Here is a 15,724-nt window from a genome sequence, read left to right as displayed (position 1 = left end):
ATACATCTAAAATATATATATATATATATATATATATACACCTAAAGAAAAAACAATAGTGCAAATATGCTAAGGTGCAGAGTTAGTGGAATTGGAGGAGTTTAAAAGTCTTATGGCGGGGGGGATGAAACTGTCTCTGAGCCTGGTGGTGCGGGCCCGAATGGGGGCACTAGGCACTGACACTAAATACTGATTTGCAGATCCATGTACACATTCACAAATCTCATTACACACGGACGGATTGCGACTCACAATAGTTTTGCTACAACATTAAGAGCGTTTCTGGGATGTCAGGACACATTTGAAGGAGCCTTCAGGTCTTTAGATGCGTCTGAGTTGAGACATGGCCGTTATGAAGTATTGAAGTATTGCAAACCTTGTAGTTTATTACTTTTATTTTTGTTGTGTTACTTGGCTTTTATATTTGCACATGGAGCTTGGAGAAACACAATTTTGTTCTGCTGTGCGCTTCTTGTTTGAATCACAATGAAGTTTGTCACTAACTCAGACTGAACTGTATTTCAGGTGGAAACAGGCGTTGCTAAGATGAACACGGTGCCAGTTGCCGCAGCAGCAGAGCCCCACCTGGTGACCACGGTAACCAACAACACCAGCACTAGAGGCAGCGTTGCAACTGGGAATCTAGTCCAGTCCATAACGGTGGCTGCCAACAGCTACAGTGTGGGGGTCCCCACCCTGGTGACGAACAGTATGATCACTGGAGGTCGAACTAACCCGGCAGGACCACAGCTGGAGGACGAGGACAGGGTGGAGCAGGGGACGATCAGAAGAGAAGACAGTCATCTGAATCTACTCAACTTCAGTCCTGATGAAGACGAACCACTGCTGAGGAGAGAACAGCCTCCGGCCAAAAGCCAAGACCTTCCTCATCAGTCACGAGCATCAGGACGAGGATCGAACTCCAACAACAACAACAACAACAGGATGGTGTTGGGAGCAGAGGTCAAGATCCAGGATTCAGAGGTTAAAGCTGAGAGGATGAAGGGTTCAGAGGTCATTCAGGTCAGAGACATCATCAGTCCCAAACCTGAGCAGATTAATGGAACTCCAGTTACACAAGCTCAAGATCCAGCCCCCAAATTCCCAACCTTTTCAAACGTCTTAGGTTTAGAAACCTTAACCAATGCCGAGGATCCTTCGGCTGCAGAAACTCGCACTGCAAGAAATCCAGCCTCAGATCCAGAAGCTCCAGAATCTCAAGATTTAGAAACCACTGCTCCTAATGAAGCCTCAGATCCAGAACCTGCAGCTCTGCAAGTTTCAGCCGTAGATCAGGTGGAACAGACCAGAACCAGGAGACCTGAGCGTCCCTGTTCTCTGGACCTGTCCTCGTCCTTCCCTTCTTCAGGTGAGTCAAGATTCATGTCCATACGTGTGAAGACCCTGTTTGTTACCTGAACATTATCCAACGTTTAGATTAGATTAGATTAGATTCAACTTTATTGTCATTGCACAGAGTACAAGTACTGAGACAACGAAATGCAGTTCAGCATCTAACCAGAAGTGCAAAAAAAATCAGTAAAAGTGCAGAGTGTGTGCATATGAAAAGTGGAATATGTAAATAAATAAGATATGTACAGTAAGAAATAGATATGGAATATGAACAGTATTGATACAAGACTAGCAGCAATAGAGGTAGGTAGTGTAGATATGATAAGTGTATATAAAGTGCAGGTGTAAGTATAAGTGGTGGTAGTAAGTGAGATAAAAAGGAGAAATGAAGTGAATGAGGTAGTAGTAATATTGTATACAGAGTAAGTTCAAAGGTATGGTATGATATAATTACGATGAATACACCCTAACCCTTTACTTACCTGAGAGACACTGTTCTAATGGCTGTGGCCTCCTGCCACTGGTATCATGACTTCTACTTCCCTGTTGTGAAGGGTCTGTGTTTGGACCTCGGTTGCTATGGCAACAACGAGGCAGTATTTCAATTCTTTCCATTCATCAGTTCTCTAATGTGTTTGTGTCTCCTCTCCGCAGACGATGTTTCCCTGACAGATAATCGGAGTGCTTCAGGAGAGAAAATAAAACGTCGTGTTAAGACACCTTACACTCTGAAAAAATGGCGTCCAGCCTCATGGGTTGTTTCCACGGATACAGCTCTCGACCCAGACTTTGAGTTCAACACCGATGGCATCAACAGCAGCCACACTCGCATTTCTTCTGGTCTAAATAGAGCAAGAAGGGTCAGCATCCCTAAACTCAGCCAGTCGAAATCCAGCATGGCTGTGTTCTGGGTTGGATGTGGAGCGGCCGCGACCTCTGAGCCTGACGGGAAGAGCAGCTTCTAATGTTTTCTGTTTTCACCTCTTTGTCTTCCTTCTCTTTCATTGAGGAAAAGACACTTGTGTCGCCCGACTTCTCCAAGCAAACTGAACCCGAACCCATTTTTTTACAGAAATCTCGACGGAAGCGAAACAAAGATTTGATTGACTTGGAAACCTTTTGAAGAATCAACTGTTCCGTTCTGTTTCTATCTGACCTCGAACCTTCGGCCTTTACCATACAAAGTATCGCGAATGCCAACTAAGTCACGTTTTTATTTCTGGTGAATTGATTTCCAAACTTTTAGGTGATTGGCTCATGTTGTAATTAATGTTGTGTTACTTGAAGTTGTGGCCTTTACCCGACCATGAATCTGTCAACTTAAGTGAAGGAACTCTAGCCTGTGGTGGCAGATGGGGCTTTGATCCTATCTGGTTACAAACGTCTGACGGCGGGAACCTCCTCTGCGGTGGATGTTTGGGCTGAATAGAAGAAGAATCCTCCGGCTTTTAGATGATTGGCTCCTGTAGTGATTTGTTGTTAGTTGTTGGACAGTTGATGTGTAGGTGGCCTGGGTCCGAGCTGGGCAACACAAGAAGGTTCCACTCACCTGTCGTCACCTGAAGAATCTGTGTGTCTTGTGGGTTGTGAGTGTCGCGGCCTGTGGGTGTGACCCTGATCCTCCCTGAGACTTTCAGCTCTTTCCGATGCTGGTGAAGTTAACGACGCTCCGTAGATACTTGGACTCCTGCTGTGACTTGTAGATGTGGTGATTGGCTGGTCAGCCTCACCAAAGAGGATTCGGTCAAATCTAATGTCAGATTATTTTATGCACTTTAAAGAAAGTTTGTGTTTCAGAAAACCTTCTGAGGGACATCTCGTGCAATTCCAGGAGAAACAATGATTTGAACTCCGTACGTTTCTTCTGTGTCTTTGTCGAATGTGATCCAAGAGTTTTTTTGCTTTAAAGCCCAATTGTAGCTATGCAGTCATTTCCTCCTGGTGACGTGTAAACAGATCCACATCAACTCTCTTTGCTTTTGCACTTTGCTTTACGAGCTGCCTCGTGAGGTCCGTCGCACCACGTCAGGACACAGGAGCTAACGTTTGAGAAAAGGAAAAGAGAAGAGCCGCAAAACCTCGGCCACCAACAACCTCAGGAACCTGTCGACGCTGAGGTGGAACGCTGACGGAGGAGATGAAGAAAGATCTGAACTGTCACAACGAAGAAGGTGAAGAACTGAAACTGAGACAACAGATAAAAAACCTTTAAGCTGAATGATTGACATGTTTGTAAAGTAGCTTCAGACAAAGAAAGTTCATCTGATGGAAACAAATTAAAGAAGATAATGTTAATGTTGATAAAGTTTATCCACCACAGCACTTTTATTATTTTATTATTATTTCATTTTATGTCCATTTTATTTTATTATATATCCACATTATTAACTGACACACCCTGCCTGTCGTCCACTGCCTTATTAATCACAAGTGAAGTTTTGGGCATGAAGTGGATTCTATATAACAATATATCATTTCTGTTACGTGAAAGGTTTTTGGAAGAAGCAGAAGCAGAGTAGTGATAGAAGTTTAAAATGTTTTAAATGCCAAATTTATTAATGAACTTTGGTATGAAAAAAAAAGACTGAATCATCATTTTCATCTTTTATTTATTCAAAGAAGAAATTAACATTCAACAGAATCATTTTTATAAAAAGTGACTGATCAGCTGATTTTATAAAGTTGTTTTTTATGTGACGCACCTTTTAACTACGTGAACATTCCATTAAGCCTCATTAACTTTTTACTTCATTTTCTTTTCTGTTTATTGTTTTAGGTTGTTCATATAAAATATAAAAACGTTAGCTACGTCAACACGGTCGACGTAGCTAACGTTTATATCTCATTGTTTTATTGTATTGAACTTTCAAGGCTTTTTGTTGGTTTTGTATTTTGTACTGTTTGTAACAGAAAATAAAGAACAGTGAATATTAAGTGAAAGTTCATGTTACAGTGTTTTCTCTGTTTCCATCAGACTGAAGTGAAGTAATTTTATTTAAACATCTGTTCTATTCTCTGTCTTTTCTTTGTTTCTGTGGTTGATCTGAAGTTTTATATAAATACTGAACACTGGTGGAAAAACCCTTTAAACTGTCTCTTATATAGTCGTCATAATAAAAACTTTAAAAACTATTTCTACATTTACTTTCAATCAAGCTTCTTGTATGAAAGATCACACAGATGAAATGTTAATCATCATAAACGGAGGATGTGTTTTTGAATTCTTCATTTTCTCGTGCTGTGTGAAACATTTTAGACAGAACAGATGCAGTATGGGTAATAGTGTTTCTATAAAGTCCTCATTATTATTCCTTGTTAATGTCTCGTTCACATGACGCATGATGAACTTTCTCAATCAGCCTTTAAGCTTCAAACTCATGAAATAAAGATGATCAATGTCAGTGTTTCATTATTGTCTGCAGGGGCGCTGTAAGGGGGGGGGGTTAGGACGAGTCTAAGGGCCCAGCACAGACGGGCCCCTCAGAGAACATTATTATTATTATTATTATTATTATTAGTTAATAATCATTACATTACATTTAGCTGATTTTATCCAAAGCGACTCACAATAAGTGCCTCAACCATGAGGAACAAACCAGAACAACAAGAATCAAGTCAGTACATTAGCTTCAAAAAAGCCAAACTACAAAGTGCTACATGTAAGTGCAACTTAACTTCATGTTTTATTTTTAAATACAAACACCAGAGTTAACGATGGTTATCAGACATCATCTTCTTCGAGGTGTAGTCTGAAGAGAAGTGTCTTCAGGCTGGAGGAAGATGTGAGGACTTCCTGTCCTGATGTCCATGTGGAGCTGGTTCCACCGTTTAGGAGCCAGGACAGGAAACAGTCGAGATGTTGTTGAGTGACAGCTGTCCCTCGCAGTGAGGGAGCAGCTGATTGGCCGATGCAGAGCGGAGTGGACGGGGGGGAAGGTTTGACCTCTGTTTACTTAATGGTTCAGTCCAGTATAGATGCTACAAGCAGAACTGTCTCGCTCTGTTCACACTGTCTGTTGTGTTTGTGTGTCCTTGTGTGTGTGCGTGCATACGCAATTGGCAATGTGATTTTGCCCTTATCTTAAAAAACCCAGTAACCTTTCCCTCAAGTTCTGAGAGTATCTTACAGAAGCTACACAATTTGGTTATAGTGATCAACTCCTTATAGGGATCATTGTGTATAATCATTCTATGTAAACATGATCACATGACCTCTGCAGCAGAGGTAACACGTCACTTCCTGTCTCTGTCTGCTGCACCCGGCTGCCCCCCCTCTCACCTGAACCAGGAGGAGGATCTGATGCTGTGAACGAGTCTGTGCAGAAAACCTGCTGCTGAGTTGTTCAGCTGTGAAACACAAACTCTGGAGAAGCTCTGGAGACGAGTCTCTGGATTCCACCTGGAGTCTGAAAACAGTTTCTGTGGTTCTGTGTAAAACGCTGCAGAGTAAATTAGTTAGTTGATCTGACCCTGAGGAAACATGACGTCTCAATAAACAGCCAGAAAACATGTGTGTTGTGCTGAAATCATGCTTTATTAAATCAGTAATGCATCAAACTCAAGGAGGACGAAATATAGTTCTACATCAACAGATCAATTAAATCAAAGTTCAGGGTGAAACACAACCGTTCTCTTCTTTCGTCCACAGGAGATGGAAACAATGTGGTGAAGACGACGACCCTGACTACTGACAAGGTGAAATGACTAAAAGCTAAAAACACTCGCACTCAAACACACTAACACATTAACTATCCTCCAGGAGACGGCGCTGCGTCTGTACAGCAGAGCCGGCGTCGACCTTCTGTACGTTCATGGCCAGGAGATGTTTTAAAAAGCCGATCCGGCCGTCCTGTGCCAGACGCAGCGCTCTTAAATAAAATGATCTAAACGCTGGGAGTGCAGGCCGCTCGCACTCTGAGCAGGTCATCAAATCATGGTGGTACGACACAGTCGGTCTGAGCACAAGGCCGGTTCACGCTGCTTACATGAGGGTAACGCAAACAGCGCTCAGGGTCTTATGCTCATGGTACATCTCATAGGAAACTGTAACAGGCACCGACACGTGTCCAGAACAATAACTTAGTCTTTCTGTTTCTGGTTTCCGATCGTCAACAGGGAGCCTCTCTACCTGCTGAGGCAAACTTAAGACTTCAACTTATCGTTGAGGCACAGTTTAGTTTCTCAGTTTCACAGGGTATTCGTTTCTCATGAAACTTTCTCCTGTTAAACCACATTTAGTTTCATTTTGTTTCGGTTAATATTATTGTCATAAATAACAATGCATACATTTCCCATAACCGTTAAATTCGGCTATATACATTATGTACATGTCACAGAAAAGTGGTTCACAAATCCTAAGTCATAGTTATCCAATATGGCACATTTTATAACAACTTTAGACTTTAGTCTAGTTTGGCATAAATTAATGTCAAGTTTGGTACAAAAATAGTTCATATTTACAAGAAGAAAATCCAGATCTTTATCAAGTCGGTTATCGTTGCTAATTCACTAAATAAAAAAATCTGGATCAGGGAAACGGGGGCAGTAAATTCACTTTTTTTTTACATGGACCGAATGAGAACATTGACAGTTGCCGAGTCGGAGCCGAGCTCGTTGGACAGTCGGAGGGTGTACGCTCCGCTGTCGCCCTCCTTCACCGCAGAGATCATGAGGGTGGAGAGGTCGCCAGTGTTCTCCACGTGGTACCGCCCGTCTCCGCTGGGGAGGGGACGACCAGAGCGGACCCACTGCACAGAGGGGGCGGGTTCTCCGGAGAACACCCCCGCTATTGTCAGGGACTTCCCCACCTCGGCACTGACTTCCTGTGGAAGAGCTTCGATCTTTGCTGGCAAACCTGTGAATGAGAGCGAGTCAGTGACATTTGTGAAAATTAGTTTTATCCAACCTCCCGTCAGTTTAACTGATGATTGATTTAGTCACAGAAATAAATCACTAATTTAATCAAAACTACAAAAAGTAAAAAAGCTGCACAAGGTGCAGTTTCCTATTATTAATCTAATGTAGACTATTTGACCTCACATCACTGTGCTACAGTTTATTTATATGGTTTTACTGAAGGATCAGGTGATTATTTATGCAGTTATTGGTCACACCAGAATGTGGAATTTAAACATAAAAGTTATTTTCCTTAAATTTTTCCTTTAACTGTTTGAATCCACAATAAAGAAAAACTGATTTCCTCTGAGATCAGAGCAGTGATAAAGATTTAAAGCTACTGAACAGAAAAGTTTCAGAAAGCAAAACCTCTCCTTTCACATCATGCTCAGATCGAAGCACACCACCTGTGGCTGACGGATTCAGGCGATCTCACCTCGTTTGACCCCTGTGGTTTGGGCGCTCAGTGAGGACGAGGCCTTCACATGCGACTGAATAGACATTTCCATCATTTGGCTGCTGGAGCTCATGGAAACCATTGACTTAGCCATCATGGCAGACATGCTAGTCTCAGACATGCTAGCCTCAGACATGCTAGCCTCAGACATGCTCTTAAATGAACTCTGGGCAGCAGAAGAGCGGGAGTCGCTGCTGTAGGTGCTCGTCTGCACGTCTGCCTCCTCCATGTGAACGGACGAGGCAGAGAATGTTTTCTGCACGCCAGCAGCAGTGCCAGTAAAATCTCTTTGCTCCGTGATAATCATTGTTGTTGGCTCTTCAACAAGGGCTGCGAGGATGCAAATAACAAGCACAGGACTCATATCACAATGTGCACGTACAGTTCACACCATATGCAACTGTGCACGTAGTCAAACACTCAGTGAAAGCTGTGGTGCTTTGGTTTCACATACATGGGTTTGAATGTTAAATTAGATTTAAAGATTCAATGTGTAGGATTATCGAGGTGACATGTTTGTGCAGTACAAACAAACAAACCAGATGACTGCAATTTTTAAATTGACCACCAGATGTCACTACAACCTACACACTGAACCTTTAAGATTTCATCACAGGTTTCATCATCACATGCACTGACAGAGTTTGACTGTTAGTTGAAATGCAGAGAAACTTACTGAAGACGTTGAGTGACGATGTTGCAGAGCACTGTCCAAACTGATTCCTGGCTTTTATTGTGTATTTCCCACTGTCTGCAACTGTGGCTTCACAAATCTCCAGAGCGTTGACGTGTTTAGAGCGACTCAGTCGAATGTTTGATGTGACAGAAATCTGTGGAGACAGAGTTACATCCAGTTTAGCTTCAGACTAAAATCACTACAAGCAACATTTTTGACATGATTTAAAAACAAATGACTTCCTGGAGAAAACAACTCACCATCACATTGTCTTTCAACCACTCCACTTCAGGTGAAGGTTCTCCTTCGATTTCACACATCAATTTCACATTTTGTCCCTCGTTCACATTCTGGGACTTGGGCTGCACCACAAACCGAGGAGCGCCCGAGCGCTTGGCTGTGACAGCGGTATCAAACTGACAGCTGACCAGGCCTTGCTGAGTTTGAGCCTGACCCATGGTGATTCCCTGCTCGCTCTTTTCTGATGGAGTTGGGGATTTTGGAGTTGGGGACTTTGGTGTTGGGGACTTTGGTGTTGGGGACTTTGGTGTTGGGGACTTTGGTGTTGGGGATTTCGGTGAGACTGGAGACTTGATTCTCTGAGGTGACTTGATTGGCTCAGGGGACTTGACTCTCTTAGGAGATTTGACTGGTTCAGGGGACTTGGGAAGAGGTGACTTAGCCTCTGGAGAGGTGATTCTAGTAGGGGCAACAACTTTTTCCTTGGAATCAGATTTACGGATCGATAGAGTGAAATGAGCCTCTTGTCTGCCTCCAGCATTTTCCACCAGGAGAGTGTAGCTGCCTTCATCCGACACCTCAACGGAAGAGATCTCGAAGGAGGAGTTGTACTGGGTGGAGACAATGTGGTGACGAGCAGAGGAACCAACAACTGTGCCTTCATGCATCCAGGTGATAGAAGGTGCTGGTTCACCAGCGACATCACACTCAAATCTGGCGAGGTCCCCCTCCTCCACAGTGAGAGACTGTGGTTTGGTCAGGATCTGAGCAGGAGCACCTGGCTTCTCCCTTGGCTTCTCCCTCGGCTTCTCAACAACAGTAGTGGTCTCTTTAACAGTTTCAGTCACGGTTTCTGTTGTTTTAGAGGAGGAGACGTGATATTCCTCTGTTTTGGTCATTTCAGGCAGATGGGCGGATGGAGGCTCCTCATCTTTGCGGCGTGAAGAGAAAACAACATATTCTGCTTTTGCAACATCTAATGTTGCATAATCAGAAGTCTCTCCTTTGGTGTTCTTGCAGACAATACGGTAAGTTCCAGCATCCTCAGTCTCACAGTTGATGATCTGGAGGGTCAGCATTCCACTGATATTGGTCATGTGGTACTTGCTGCTCTGATGAATCTCTTTTCCATTGTGGAACCACTTGACCTCAGATTCTGGTTTGGCCTGGACGTTCAGGGTGAACCTTGTGTTGGAGCCATAGGCGACACGATGAGATCGCAACCTGATGGTAATATGTGGAGCATGGTCAAGGCTAAAAGGAGCCTGTGTCACAACCTCAACCTTCCTCTCCACTGATCTTCTCTCTGTCCTCAGAGCCCGCTTCCTCTCCTCGTACCTGGATGCAAAGTCAACTCTAGGAAAGGCGACGTCTGTCTTCACAGCCTTTTCTGGGGTGGAAGATCTTCCCCTCAAAGGTTCAGGCATTGGAAGCTTCTTAATGGGTTTAGGAATATATTCTGAGGTAAAGGATGTCAGGTGCTCAGATTCAACACTCTCAGAGACTTTTGCAACAGTGACAGTTGTTTCCTTTTTAGAGGTTCGCATCTTCTCCTCAAACTCCATGCGTTTGAGTTCACTCTTGTATGATGTGATTCTCTGAGCAGTGGTGTGTGGGCGCAGCAGCTCCTGATCTTCTCTCTCTTCATAAACCCTCTGCTTCTGAGGTGTGTGTGTGGCTTTGTCGTGACGCTGGCGAAGCTCAACAAAACTTGGACCAGCCTCATATTTAGATGGAATTCGGTAGGAGTCATATCTGCGGACCGCTTCTTCCTCTTCATCGTCACTGTAGACTCTTCTAGGAGATGAGGGACGCAGGGCAGAGAGTTCAAAGCGAACTGGGCTGAAGCTCGGTGGAGAAGCAGAGTACCCAAGTTCCAGCTCTTCCTCCAGACGAAGCCTCTCCTCCTCAATTCTCTTCATGGACAGATACTCATTCACAGGCAGCAGCAGTTCCTCATCGGACAGGTCACCCAGGGATCTCCTCCTGATCCTGTGGTATGCCTCCATCTCAGGGGAAGGAGTGCGATGCCTTGCAGGCCTCACAGTCTCCAAGTCATCCTGAGTAATGGATGAGATGCGCCACTTAGGCTTATACTGGTCCTTGATCCTGATTGGCACCTCATAGAACTGTTCCCACCTGGAGAGGCGAATACGCTTCATCCTCTTGTGCCTTATTTTCTCCATAGGCTCAGGGAACTCATACTGATCACGCAGTGTCTTGTACCATTTCATGTCAGAGAGTGGCTTGAAGTGTTTTATTTCCACATCTTCCTCGAGAACAGCTGGGTTAATGACACGAGGAGTGGGGACGTCATAGGGCATACGCAGCCTCTTCTCATCGGCTCGCTTCTTCCTCTCCTCTCGTTCTTTCTGTATCTCAATCTCAGTCTTCTCTCCCTTCTTAGTTGTCACAGCCGGTTTGAACATGGTGGCTGCCTCCCTGACAGCTTGTACTGCTAAAGGTGGTAGAGGTGCAACAACAGTGCCGGACATAATCTGGTAAAGCCTCAACTTTTTGTCCAATTCTTCCTTTCCAGATAACTTTTGCTTTTCCTTTTCACTGGTCTCATATTCCTTCTTTACATGAGTGACACGCTGCACTTTGAGTGTGGCCTGGCAACTGGCAGATCCAGCAGAGTTGGTAGCAGTTACTCTGTATATGCCAGAGTCCTCAGGGAGAGTGTCTCTCACATGAAGGATGAAGTAATCAAGACCCTCGTGGACAACCTCAATAGATGGTCCAAAGGCCAAAGGTGTGCCATCTTTCTCCCACTTCAGTGTGGGGTGGCCAGACACTCTAATTTCAAATCGTACGTTCTGGCTCTCCCTGCACTCTACGTTTGCTAGCAGACGTTTGAACATGGGCCTCAGGGTGAGATCTGCTGGTTTAGGACGAGGAACAACAGTAAGACGAGCCTTGCAGCTGTCATCACCGTACCTGTTACGTGCCACAACACTATATTCTGCATCATCCTCCTTGTCCAGTTTGTGGATAATCAGCTGGTACAGACCCTTGTCACTGATGAAGGTATATTTCCTGTCATCATTTCCAGGGATAAGTTTCTGTCCCGATTTGTGCCAGATGACACGAGGCTCAGGGTGAACAGTTATGGTGACACTAAAGCGCACATTTTCACCAATGTAGGCTGTACTATTGACCAGAGGAAGGGTGAACTCTGGTGGTTTCTGAAGCATTCTGGCAGTGTCAACTCTGCGCTTTGTTCTCTTGACCACACGACTGGTGAAGTACTCGCGGCACGATCTAACACTGTTGATGAACAGCTCAGCGTAGGCACTGTCTTCACCATACTCATTAACAACCTTGCATCTGTAGGTACCATCATCTGCCCTTGTGACCTTGTTGATGGTGATTACAGCCAGGCCATCCTCATATTCTATTTCATATTTTTCACCAGCTTCAAGCTGCCTGACTCCACAGTACCATGTCACTTCAGTAGTGCTATCATAGTTGTCAATGTGGCAGATGAATTTCACACTGTCTCCTTCATTCACCACTGCATGGCCAATCTGTCCTGCAACAGGACCATGTTCAAATGAAGCAATCTTCACCTTGGCGACAAAGACTCCACGCTGGGACCTGATGGAGCCCCCACTGGCAACACGAGCTGCAGAGACAACAGTGTTCCACTCTTTTCTCACCATCGTTTGGTAATATCTTTTATGCCTACCAGATGGGATTGCTCTGGTGCTGATATCCTCTGCAGGCTTGGCAAGCCAAGGATGCACCAGAGCCTCGGCAGCTGTCATACGATGTTTACGATCCTTTGTCATGAGGCGGTCTGTGAAGTCTAATGCCTCAACACTGACCTGTGTGAAGGATTCGTCATCATAGCTATAGGCTGCATTGGAGATGTTGTCGATCATCTGTTGGTTGGTTTCAGATGTGAATGGATTAAGTCCACTGAGGAGTACATAGGCAAGGACACCAACCGACCACATGTCAGTGACACTGCTGACCATGTCACACTGGTGGATCTCAGGGGCAGCATACTCTGCAGTGGTATACTGAATCTTGATTTGTTCTCCAGGAGTTAGGTGTCTGGTCTGGCCTAACTCGATGATCTTTACATTAGAGCTGGTTCTAGTTGTGTACACAATGTTCTCAGGTCTGATATCAAAGTTTCCATAGCTCTGGGCATGCAAGAACTCGAGAGCTGAGCAGACCTGCTTGATGTAGTTAACGATCTCCCGCTCATTAAGCTCAAAGTCAGCTGCGCTGAGGCGCTCGAAGATGTCGACACCAGAGATGAAGTCATAGATCATCACTAGATCCTCTGGGCTGTCAAAAGACTCATGGAGAAGGAGGAAGTTAGTGTGTCTGGCCAAGTGCAGTGTTGCAATTTCCTTCTTGACTATTGCTTGATCAGCACCTCTCACTTTGACAAATTTAGCCATGTATGTCTTCTCAGTGCTGATGTCAACACAGCGGTGGACAATGCCAAACTGACCTCTGCCCACTTCCTCTGCGATAGCATATTTGTTATGCAGATTCTTGGCATCAGAGTGTTGAACCTTGCCCCTGGGAACACGTCCAGTATCGTCAACCTCCCTGTCATAGAGCAGAACTCTGGATTTGTCCTCTTTAGTCATGACAGGTCCGCTGGTCTCAGATGGAGCACTCTGTCCAAATTTGTTCTCAGCAATGACCCTGAACTGATAGCTGGTTCCTCCAAACAGATTGATCACAGTGTAGTGAGTGTCACGGGACTGGGCGACACGCTCCCACCTCTCAGCAGTGGTGGGGCATTTCTCAATGATGTAGCTGATGACCTTACTGCCGCCATCATTAGCTGGTGCCACCCAGTTCAGAGTAACAGAGTCTCTGGAGACGTCACTGGCTTTGACACCGCGTGGAGGATCAGGCACATCAGCCACATCCAGCTCAACTGTCTGTTGGTCAATGCCAAATCTGTTTTTGGCACACACAATGTAGAAACCAGCATCCTTCTTCTCCACTCCATTGGGGAACACCAAAGACGTGAATGACCTGGTTACAATGACCTGGTAGTGGCCATTGCTGTCGATGAGATCTTGTCCTTTCTGCCATGTAATGACAGGATCTGGTTTGCCACCGAAAGGAATCTTGATATTAACCATCTCTCCACGCAGGGCAGGGATGGCTTCTTTGTCCTTAAGGTTCTTCGGCAGGTGGATCTGGGCAGGGACTAGAAATGAAAGAAATGGCTAAAGTGAGATGATTGTTTTAACAAGTATTTAATTTAGTTATGCTGCTGGTTAAGTCTGAGTCGGTTCAAATCGGAAGAATTGGATATATCTTTACACTTACCTTCAACATCCAAAGAGACTGTAGCACAGATGGAGCCTCCCTGGTTGGTGGCTCTGATCTGGTAAACAGTGGAGTCTTCGTCATCAGCCTCAGTGATAACTAGCTGGTGGTAACCTCCCTTGAACTCCTGGATCTTGATCTTCTTTCCATCAGAATGGATCTCCTTTCCTCGTCTGAACCATTTAATCACAGGCTTGGGCTGTCCTATGATCTTGCAGACAAGGGTGGCATTGCTCTTGTACTTGACACTCATGTTCCTCAGCTCCTCCTTGAAGGCTGGAGCACGGATCTCGACAGCCGTGATTGGAACCATGGGAGCGGTCTCCTCACTGTAGTCACTCTGTCCTCCGACGTTCTCGCACTTCACACGGAAGATGTGCTCGACACCCTCATTGAGACGCTTCACTGAGAACACTGTCTGTTTGATCTCATCTGTGGTCACCGGAGTCCATTCGGTCCATTCCTTTTTGTCCTTCTTGTTCTTCTTCTCAAGGCAATAGCTCTTGATCTTGGAGCCACCATCGCTGAGTGGAGGCTTCCAGGAAACGACGCAGGAGTCCTTGGTAATTGCCGACACAACTGGCGACAGAGGTGGTGATGGTTTCTCTGTGGACAGAAATATGTGTATAAGAAGCCATCGCAGTGTACTTGGGTTAGGGTTAGGGTTAGGGTCTTTACATGTGAACTAATATGATGTATTATTCTTCTACACATACATTGTAAGACATGGATTCATGAAGCACTTTTGAAAACATTAAAGGTCATTGGATTAAACGTACCCAATTGGCTCTTGATAAGAATAGGTGAAGTGAGCTCCAATGGCTCACTGTTGCCATAGCGATTCTGGGCATACACACGGAAGAAGTAACCAGCACTGTCGATGAGGTTAAGGACACGGCAAGATGTTCCATTAATGGATGAGGACACCAGTTCCCACTCTGTTCCCTCCTTGTCCTCACGCTTCTCCACAATGTAGTTGGTGATCATGCAGCCTCCATCGTCCTTGGGAAGCTTCCAGCTGATGATGACTGAATTCTTCAGGAGGGCGTCCAGGACAATGGGACCCTGTGGCATGTCAGGTTTGTCTGGAAACAGAAGGATCGGATTAAATTATTGAATCTAATATCACCTGTACAGATGAATTCATTGTTGCACTCACTGCAGGTATTTTACATGAGCATACCATAGATTTCGACATTGAACGCGGTGTCAGCCCTGCCAAAGTGGTTGTGCAGTCTGATCCTGTATTTTCCTCCATGTAATCTGCGTTGCACATTCTTAATGACAAGGTGTGTGTAATGCTCAGTTGTCTCAATGTTGATGTCTTCTGTGTTCTCCAGAGTCTTTACTCCATGCAGCCACATGATCTTTGGCTCTGGGCGGCCGATGTAGACGGCATGGATACGCAGAGTAGTTCCCAGGCCAGCATAGTAGGTTTCCTTCAATGGGTAGTCAGCATGGAAGGATGGAGCTGCCTCCAACTCCAGGATACCTGTGGTCTCAGCATCTCCGGCATCATTGATGGCCTTACAGGTGTACTGTCCCTCATCGTCCTGCTGGTTGGTCATTATTGACAGGGAGTGGTTGCGGCCATCGGAGCTCATCTCATACTTGCGGGATTCGACAATCTCTTTGTCGACATGATACCATTTGATTTCAGGAACAGGTCTACCAATGATCTGGCACTTCATGACCGCAGGCTGGCCAAGTTTGACAGTTACTTCATCCATTTCCTTCCTCAGGCTTGGCTTAGTTTCAACTGTAAATACAAAACAAGGAGGCAACGTAATTTA

General features: G+C 45.0%; 3 protein-coding genes across 58 annotated transcripts in view; 1 reads left to right on the top strand and 2 right to left on the bottom strand.

Annotated features, from left to right (window-relative positions):
- LOC118119902 (bone morphogenetic protein receptor type-2) overlaps positions 1-4,754 on the top strand; it is a 15,052-nt gene extending 10,298 nt beyond the window's left edge. For both annotated transcript variants that reach the window (XM_047342550.1, XM_047342549.1), the window contains exons 18-19: positions 526-1,369; positions 2,008-4,754. In XM_047342550.1, the coding sequence (XP_047198506.1) occupies positions 526-1,369; positions 2,008-2,318 (1,155 nt within the window). In that variant the 3' untranslated portion in view covers positions 2,319-4,754. The remainder of the gene's footprint in view (positions 1-525; positions 1,370-2,007) is intronic.
- LOC118120114 (abl interactor 2-like) overlaps positions 1-15,724 on the bottom strand; it is an 882,953-nt gene that overhangs the window by 475,199 nt on the left and 392,030 nt on the right. The window lies entirely within an intron of this gene.
- Positions 5,867-15,724, bottom strand: part of ttn.1 (titin, tandem duplicate 1) — a 161,173-nt gene continuing 151,315 nt past the window's right edge. For 49 of the 50 annotated variants that reach the window (XM_035174322.2, XM_035174332.2, XM_035174326.2 and 46 more), the window contains 7 exons: positions 15,115-15,690; positions 14,711-15,016; positions 13,932-14,537; positions 8,642-13,809; positions 8,382-8,535; positions 7,685-8,035; positions 5,867-7,207 (listed from right to left, as the gene is read on the bottom strand). In XM_035174322.2, coding sequence (XP_035030213.2) covers positions 6,915-7,207; positions 7,685-8,035; positions 8,382-8,535; positions 8,642-13,809; positions 13,932-14,537; positions 14,711-15,016; positions 15,115-15,690 — 7,454 coding nt within the window. In that variant the 3' untranslated portion in view covers positions 5,867-6,914. The remainder of the gene's footprint in view (positions 7,208-7,684; positions 8,036-8,381; positions 8,536-8,641; positions 13,810-13,931; positions 14,538-14,710; positions 15,017-15,114; positions 15,691-15,724) is intronic. The other variant, XM_035174331.2, reaches the window with a different exon arrangement.

The sequence above is a fragment of the Hippoglossus stenolepis genome, chromosome 13 (genome assembly GCF_022539355.2).
Source record: "Hippoglossus stenolepis isolate QCI-W04-F060 chromosome 13, HSTE1.2, whole genome shotgun sequence".
NCBI classification, from domain to species: domain Eukaryota; kingdom Metazoa; phylum Chordata; class Actinopteri; order Pleuronectiformes; family Pleuronectidae; genus Hippoglossus; species Hippoglossus stenolepis.
The sequence above is the reverse complement of the archived record's forward strand: the minus strand, read 5'-3'. Positions and strand labels throughout refer to the sequence as shown.